The 9,446-nt window shown below is 46.2% G+C and overlaps 1 protein-coding gene across 1 annotated transcript; it reads left to right on the top strand.

Moving 5' to 3' along the window:
- The first annotated feature begins 7,797 nt into the window (after positions 1-7,797).
- On the top strand, positions 7,798-8,442 carry LOC147958840 (uncharacterized). Its single transcript, XM_087532327.1, has one exon. It carries the CDS (start codon positions 7,798-7,800, stop codon positions 8,440-8,442), a length of 645 nt encoding a protein of 214 aa, XP_087388453.1.
- The last annotated feature ends 1,004 nt before the right edge of the window (positions 8,443-9,446 follow it).

Here is a 9,446-nt window from a genome sequence, read left to right as displayed (position 1 = left end):
TCGCAACAGTTTTCGAGGGTAGAGTATTCAACCCAAATTTATTGATTCGACACAAGGGGAGCCAAAGAATATTCTTAACTATTAGCAGCCGAGTTGTCAATTCAACCACACCTGGATAACTTAATATTTGCGGCAAAGTGTTTAGTAGCAAAGTAATATGATAGTAGTGGTGACGATAGCAAAAGGTAACGGTAGCAAAAGTAATATTTTTGGTGTTTTATAGTGATTGTAACAGTAGCAACAGAAAAGTAAATAAGTGAGGAACAATATATGGAAATCTCATAGGCAATGGATCGGTGATAGAGAATTATGCCGGATGTGATCGATCATGTAACAGTCATAACCTAGGGTGACACAGAACTAGCTCCAGTTCATCAATGTAATGTAGGCATGTATTCCGAATATAGTCATACGTGCTTATGGAAAAGAACTTGCATGGCATGTTTTGTCCTACCCTCACATGGCAGCGGGGTCCTAGCGGAAACTAAGGGATATTAAAGCCTCCTTTTAATAGAGTACCGGACCAAAGCATTAACACACAGTGAATACATGAACTCCTCAAACTACGGTCATCACCGGGAGTGGTCCCGATTATTGTCACTTCGGGGTTGCCGGATCATAACACATAGTAGGTGACTATAGACTTGCAAGATAGGATCAAGAACTCTCATATATTGGTGAAAACATAATAGGTTTAGATCTTAAATCATGGCACTCGGGCCCTAGTGACAAGCATTAAGCATAGCAAAGTCATAGCAACATCAATCTCAGAACATAGTGGATACTAGGGATCAAACCCTAACAAAATTAACTCGATTACTTGATAAATCTCATCCAACCCATCACCGTCCACCAAGCCTATGATGGAATTACTCACGCAAGGCGTTGAGCATCATGAAATTGGTGATGGAGGATGGTTTATGATGACGATGGTGACGGATTCCCCTCTCCCGAGCCCCGAACGGACTCCAGATCAGCCCTCCCGAGAGAGTTTAGGGCTTGGCGGCGGCTCCGTATCATAAAATGCGATGAATCTTTCTCTCTGATTTTTTTCTCCCCGAACACGAATATATGGAGTTGGAGTTGAGGTCGGTGGAGCGTCAGGGGGCCTACGAGGCAGGGGGGCGCGCCCCCACCCTCGTGGACAGGTGGAGGCCCCCTGACGTGGATTCTTATCCCAGTATTTTTTATATATTCCAAAATAATTCGCTGTTCATTTTCAGGTCATTCCGAGAACTTTTATTTCTGCACAAAAATAACACCATGGCAATTCTGCTTAAAACACCGTCAGTCCGGGTTAGTTCCATTCAAATCATGCAAGTTAGAGTCCAAAACAAGGGCAAAAGTGTTTGGAAAAGTAGATACGAGGGAGACGTATCAGAGATACCATCTTGTTATATCATATTATGATTGTTTTGAGAAAGTGTTGTCATCCGAGATTTATTATTATTGCTCGTTAGTTGATTATGCCATTGATATGAGTAAACATGAGACCTAAATGTTATTGTGAATATGGTTAGTTCATAATCTTTATTGAAAACTTGAATGCTGGCTTTACATATTTGCAACAACAAGATCAAATAGAGTTTGTAAAAGTTTTTCTTTATCACTTTCAGTTTATCAACTGAATTGCTTGAGGACAAGCAAAGGTTTAAGCTTGGGGGAGTTGATACGTCTCCATCGTATCTACTTTTCCAAACACTTTTGCCCTTGTTTTGGACTCTAACTTGCATGATTTGAACGGAACTAACCCGGACTGGCGTTGTTTTCAGCAGAATTGCCATGGTGTTATTTTTGTGTAGAAATAAAGTTCTCAGAATGACCTGAAAATCAACGGAGATTATTTTTGGAATATATAAAAAATACTGGCGAAAGAATCAACGTCAGGGGGCCCACACCCTTTCCACGAGGGTGGGGGCGCGCCCCCTGCCTCGTGGGCCCCCTGATGCTCCACCGACGTCCATCCTGACTCCATATATTCGTGTTCGGGGAGAAAAAAACAAAGAGAAGGATTCATCATGTTTTACGATACGGAGCCACCGCCAAGCCCTAAACTCTCTCGGGAGGGCTGATCTGGAGTCCGCTCGGGGCTCTGGAGAGGGGAATCCATCGCCATCATCATCATCAACCTTCCTCCATCACCAATTTCATGATGCTCACCGCCGTGCGTGAGTAATTCCATCGTCGGCTTCCTGGACGGTGATGGATTGGATGAGATTTATCATGTAATCGAGTTAGTTTTGTTAGGGTTTGATCCCTAGTATCCACTATGTTCTGAGATTGATGTTGCTATGATTTTGCTATGCTTAATGCTTGTCACTAGGGCCCGAGTGCCATGATTTCAGATCTGAACCTATTATGTTTTCATGAATATATGTGAGTTCTTGATCCTACCTTGCAAGTCTATAGTCACCTATTATGTGTTATGATCCGTTAACCCCGAAGTGACAATAATCGGGATACTTACTGGTGATGACCGTAGTTTGAGGAGTTCATGTATTCACTATGTGTTAATGCTTTGGTCCGGTACTCTATTAAAAGGAGGCCTTAATATCCCTTAGTTTCCAATAGGACCCCGCTGCCACGGGAGGGTAGGACAAAAGATGCCATGCAAGTTCTTTTCCATAAGCATATATGACTATATTCGGAATACATGCCTACATTACATTGATGAACTGGTGCTAGTTCTGTGTCACCCTATGTTATAACTATTGCATGATTGATTGCATGTGACAGCCTGGTTTTTGCCCTCTTTTATTTGCCTGATTTTCATTTGAATTGATTTTGAAATTTGGAGTTTTTGAATCTTTTCATGTGGACTTAAACACTTGGGTACCCTTGGCTTTCACCCAAGTGCCTCATCTCCCTCCCTGATCATCATTTCCTCTCTGGTTCACCTCATAATAATAGTTGGAATATTTTTCCTTAATGAAAAGTATTCATTTCCTTCTCTTAAACCCTAGCTAGATCAATGTGCTCCAAAGAAACCCTAATTTTTCATGCCCACAAAAATCTGAGAAAATTCACAAATATTCTTTGAAACCTAGGGCACCTTCCTGAGCAAAAATATTGCACCGCTTTTGGAATATTTTTGCTACAGAAAATATTTTCTGTTCTGGACAGAAATGGTGATTTCTACAGCAACTACCATTTTACTTGCTCCAATGAGGCTGGTTTTTCTTGTGCATCATCACCTTAGTAGATGATTGCTAGCCTCCAAAACCCAGCCCCAAACTCCCAGCCGTTTGACCTCAGTAAACTCTCAAAGTTACTGATCAGAAACTTACTTCGCTTGTGAAATCTTTTCTACTGCGTCTGGGTCCAAACCAAATCATGGTAATATTCAAAACTACCACGAACAACAAGCCAGACATGAACTTTGGACATAGGTCGGCCTGAGGGCAAAGTTCACGCGGTGACCACGCGTGTACATGATGCCAGCCTGCGTGTCGACGCGCTCTGAGTGCCGCCGAGCGCTCTGTTTCGCGCGTGCTCGCTTCCTCGACTGCCAAAGCATGCCAAACCTCGCCACCATCTTCGTCCAAATCCCCTTAACTCTCCCCTGGCACTCGCCGATGCCGGAGCTCACCGCAGCGAGCACGGGAACGGTCCGGCCAACGTAACAGTGCGGTGTGCACTATGCTCGTCGCCTTCTCCTCGATCATGTGCTCGTCCCCGTTCGCCCACAATCCCCGCGTGAGCTGCATCGACTTCTCCCCCTCTCACTGACGCCGCTCGTCGCCGGGCGCCATGTCCAGGTGTCAATGGCGGAGCCCGATTCCCCCCTCGAGGCTCGCCTATAAATGGAGCCACCCCCAGCCTCCTCGAGCACCATACTCCACTCCCACACACCCCACAACATCGTAGAGAACCGTAGCCCGGCCGGGCAGGCCGCGGGCCGCCGTCCCCGAGCTCGAGCTCGCCGGCGATCCTCTCGGGTCGTCACGGTAGCTCCAGCCCCTCCCAGGCCTGGGCAACCCTTCCAGGGCCTCCGCCACTCTCCGGTGGTGCTGTTCCGCCTGGTTGGAGCCCCTAGAGTCGCTGTTGTTCGCCGCCGTCTTCATCTTCGGCGACCTCAGCTCTCTGCCTCCGCTTGCAAGGTCGATTCCGACGCCGTCCGACCACCCCTAGCTACGCTATGGGTACGGGCAGGTGCGCCACCATCCCCTCTCTCTATCCCTCCCTCTCGTTTTGGCCAAGGAGCCCTCGTCACCGGCGTAAGCTCCGGCGAAGCCGCGACCTCCTATGTTTCCTTCTCCCTCTCCCCCTCACCTGACTAGTGGGGCCCGCTAGTCAGCCACTCAGTACGCGCGTGAAGCGGTACGTATGAGTGGTGGCACCCCGAGGCTTTACGCCTTCGACGTCACCCCTTAGTCTTTTTTTTATTTAAATTCAAATTTCAGCTATATCCAGAGAGATTCAAACAGCTATAACTCTTCAACCATAAGTCCAAATGAATTGATTCTTTTTGCATTGTGTTCTTTGCAAAGAAATCTAGCATCCCACCGAAAATGGGATTTTCCCCTGCTGTCTAGATTTTCTGGTGATTTTCAGAAGGGTTCTTGATGTTTTCTTTTTGTGTTTAAAATTATTTGCAGAGAGTGAAGCTTGTCTTGAGGATCACCAGAGGGCTTGTGAGCCTCATCTGCACCAAGGCAAGCCACAACAATATTTTCATGGTGCCATTGCAATATTTGTGATTTTTTCTACTTGAGTGAATGATTTAATCCATGCATATAGATTATTTTTGTGTTATTTATATTCTGTTAAGAGCTTGTTCAAGTTAATATGCTTGTGTTAAAGAAAGTTTAGAGCTAACTAAGTTGATAAAGAAACTAGAATTAATTTTTGCTATGAAAGAAATAATATGGTTATGGATTTAAGTAATTAATTGAAGTTATTTTTCTTGCATAAGAAAAATGGTAAAACTTGTTAGAATAGATTTTGTTTAATGTGAGGTTTAATCTTGACCAGAGGAGTGTCAAGAGTTGTTGATGGTTTTGCTTAGTGTGAAAATAGTTGACTCAGTCTTTTCCATGAATATGTGATGCATATGGTATTGTTGCACTACATGGCATACTATGACACCGGTTATTTTCAATTTAAGTTGAACCTGATAATAATACAACTTGAATATATCGTCGACCGGGTCATGGTGCCACTGAATCGAGTTTTTCCCAGTGCAACCACATTTGCCTGTATGGGAAGGCCTTTATTCGGTCCATTGTCATGCCTCTGGTCGATGCCTCCAACTAGGGAAGGTTATGGGTGTGCGGTACCCTGGCCCGGTAAGTAGACTTAACCTTGTGTGCCCGTTGTTGAGATTTTTGGTACCAGTCCCCGTGAGGGACGTTGGCCACGACGGTGGTCGTTATGTCTTTGGTAGATACGGGGCCACCCAGGACTAGCCCAGTTGGGAGTGGGTCGGAGTGGCTGAGAGAGTGTCATGGCAATGGAGGGGTTTCTTCAGAATGCCGTTGGTCCACCCGAATGGGAGTACGAGGCCATGGGTTCCGTGGTGTGGGTACAGTGCGCTACCTCTGCAGAGTGTATTAATCTATCGATAGCCAAGTCCACGGTTACGGACACCTCGAAAGTAGGTCACACCATGGGTCAACATTTAATTAATCTTGCACACTAAGTCATGAACTTTGCACTGTTGAGGATGGTGGGAAGGTCATCCTGTTGGTTGAGACCAAGTGTTGGTCATGGTTGTGATCACCGGAAGGATCACTGTTTGAGACCAAATATTGGTCGTGGCTGTGGTCGCCGGAATGATCACAAGGTATCCATAGCTAAGATCACGTGGTTGGTACATTTGTGATCCAGAAGCGATCACCGTTGGTAAGCTAGTCCGAGGGACTTCTCTCATAAGAGCGTGATCACAACATGTTGGTTACATTGTTGCATTACTAATAATTGTTAATTATCAATATATTGGTTGTCATTATGTTTATGCTTGTTGTGAGCTTGCAAGTACATTCGGTGTACTGACCTGGCGTGTCATGCCAGATTTCAGGAAAGTCCCGTGGAAAGGAGTGCTGCGCGAGTCTAGATCGTGTCCACATCGGTGTCCTTGTGCTATGGAGTTCCGCTACGACGTTGTTCCGCTGTCGTGTAGTTGTTATGATCGAGGCCACTTTATGTTCACTAAATAATGTACATATTGTTCAGCCGCACCGGGTGTGCCGCTTGGCCTCGCTACCTGTTGTAATGTAAACTTTGAGCCGCTAGCATCAATAAAGCGGTTGTTTTCTGTACCAAGATGTTGTGTGTTGCCAGAAGACATGGTCTCCGGGCTGGCAATGCAAGGTAAACTGGTCGCTCTGAGCCGGGGTACCACAACGCTTGGTATCAGAGGCGTGCTGACTGTAGGCCATGCTAGAATTCAACGTGTTTATTGTACGTTAGATACGAGTCTAAGTTGAGTGCCGGTAGCATTTATAGCTGGTCGTTGCATTGCATGCACTTGTTTTATTTTTATGCTAACCTGCTAATGGTTGCGAGTGTAGATGGCTCCGATGCCGTATCCATGCCAGTTGCGGCTGATGCCGTCCATGTCGCCGCGTCTCCTTCGTAGCGTGTGGCGTCCGCTGTACCCCCTCGGTGACGATCCAGTCTATCGCGTGTATCGGGAGCGTCTAGCTGACTCAGTGTATGAGTATCACGCAGTGGTTACTCTGCGCACCAGTTCCGATTCCAGCACTTACACTCGTACATCTCGGAGCAGTTACACTACTACCACTTCTCAGGCTGTCCAGTTTGCTACATTTGAGGTCCTTGTCGAGCTTCGTTACAACAAGGTCCAGATGCAAAACCACCCAGGTTTCTACTAGTATCCTTCTCTATACGACAATGGTCGTGTCCGTTTCCCTACCATTGACCAGGAGTCTGATAAGTGTTGCTAGTCATCTTGCTCGTTATATCACTGCTAGTTATCTTATGATCCACGAGCTGGCTCGAGAGCTGACTCGTGCTCGTACTACTTTAGTCGCTGCTTTAGTCACTACTAGATCTGCCACTACTCCATCCTCTCTGGGATTTACTCCTTATCTTCCAGCCAGTTCTAGTTCCCCTGTTTCACCGGTTACTCCCCCGAGTAGCTCGGGCGCCTCGACGGTGAACCCTCTCAGTGCCCCTACTAAGTGGGTTACACTTCTCACTACTCCTGTAGCCCCGATGATTCATCCTACACCTGCCCTTGAGGGAGAGCCCTCTAGGCAGCGTCGTCGTGTCACCTTTAACCCGGAGGTCTCAGTTAACCTTGTCAGTTCCGGATCTGAGTCCGCTTCAGGAGAGGACCCCGCAACACCAGTAGAGCAGTAGAGCCCCTGAGTATCTGCAGTCGTCGGGATGATGTCCGGATGTAGTAGTACGAGTCATGATGTTTCGTTTTCTGTATGAGAGTAGTTGAACCTAGCATGTTGGTTATCTTTCATGTATGAGTCTGTGTATAATTATGTTGGAACTCTATTTTATTCGCCGTGTTTTCTTCATCATTTCAGTTTTTCTCGGGCTTTTGTTGTTGGCTTTTCCCCAATTTATTTTGAATGTTTCTCATCTCGGTTGCATTGCCTTGGGAAAAATCATAATAGGATGTCGCGGGGAGGCAGCGGTAGCAACGTTCGCGAGAGTACCCCTGTTCTTCGTTCCGCACGATAGGCAGGACACTCCCCCGAGCCGTACGTTCCACCACCGCATCCACTGCCAAATCCGCCCTCCACCGAGCAAATTCTACGAATGTTTGAGGAAAGACGGAATAATGATCTGATTGAAATATTAAGAAGTGTACAAGCTATGGTTGGTCAGAATGGAAATCAATATGGTCACCACTCCAAGCTGTCAGATTTTCAGAGGCCCAAGCCTCCCAATTTCAGTCAGGTCCTTGATCCCTTGGATGCAGACGATTGGTTACGAACCATTGAGAGAAAGCTTGAGATTGCTCGTACGGAAGAAGATGATAAAGTTCTGTTCGCAACTCATTATCTTGAAGGCACTGCTGCTATATGGTGGGAAAATGCAAAAGCCATGTGGCCCGCTGATGAAGAAATTACCTGGACAAAATTCAAGGATCAGTTCCGGAAATATCATATCCCTACTGGAATTATGAAGACTAAGCAGCGCAAATTTCTCTCGCTCCTCCAAGGAAATCAGTCTGTGGGTGAATATCTGCAAAAATTCAATCACCTCGCCCGTTACTCCCTTCATGACATGGCCACCGAAGAAAGAAAGATTGACAGATTTCTAGGTGGATTAAACTCGCAACTCCGGTGTACTCTCAGCATGTTTGATTTCCCAAATTTCCAAACTTTGGTGAACAAAGCTTTCATTGCTGAAAGAGAGCACAAGCTCGTATCAGACAACAGGCCTGTCAATAACGATCACAAGCGCAAGTTCGAGCCAAAGAAGGATGGGCAACCTGTGCAAAAGGCCCGTACCTAGCAGCAGACTCAGGTGGAATACAAGCCCAATTGGCAGCAGAATGTTAACAAGACCACCACCCAAGTCAAGAATGTTGTGCCCAACCCAGTGCGCGAGGAGCGCCAGCGCATCAATGCTTGCTTCAGTTGTGGGCAAACCGGACATTATGCCAGACAGTGTCCCAAGAACAGCAAGGCAAATGCTCTATTCAGGCCACAAGTCAACTATATGGAGTCATGCCCGGCCCAGCAAAACATCATTGGGCACGTTCATCACCTCTCTGCCGATGAAGCCCAAGAGAACCCCGAAGTCTTCATTGGTATGTTCTTTGTTAATAACATACCTGCCGTAATTTTATTTGACTCTGGGGCTTCCCACTCTTTTATTTCTCGGAGTTTTGTTACCCAAAACAAATTTCCTTGTTTGTTTTTGGGCAAGAATATGCTGGTACAAACCCCGGGATCATTAATCAGGAGCAATCTGGTCTGCCGTAATCTGGAAATCAATATCAACGGAGTCTGTTTTCCAACTTCTTTGATAATCATTGAGTCGGATAAGTTGGATGTTATCTTGGATATGAATTGGCTGACTCAATATCAAGTATGCATAAATTGCGTGACCCGAGAAGTTACTTTGACCAGTCCGAAGGGGCAGACTACCAAATTCTATGCTCGCAGAAGCATACCCAAGAGAGAAATGGCCTTCACCATTGTGGCTGAATTGGAATTAATTCTTGTGGTCAGTGAGTTTCTAGATGTATTTCCCGAAGAGTTGCCAGGCATGCCACCAGATCACGAGCTTGAGTTTGCAATAGATCTTGTGCCCGGAACCGCACCGTTATACAAGAAGTATTACCGGATGCCCTCGTCAGAATTAGTGGAGCTAAAGAAGCAGCTTGATGAAATGCTCTAGAAAGGATATATCCGTCCCAGCTCGCCACCATGGGGATCACCTGCTATCTTCGTGGACAAAAAGGATGGCAGCCTCCGCATGTGTGTGGATTACCGTCAGCTGAACGATGTCAC

The sequence above is a fragment of the Triticum urartu genome, chromosome 7A, assembly GCF_056163025.1.
Source record: "Triticum urartu cultivar PI428250 chromosome 7A, HENAU_Tu73, whole genome shotgun sequence".
Taxonomy (NCBI): domain Eukaryota; kingdom Viridiplantae; phylum Streptophyta; class Magnoliopsida; order Poales; family Poaceae; genus Triticum; species Triticum urartu.
This window is presented reverse-complemented; position numbering and strand designations above follow the sequence as displayed.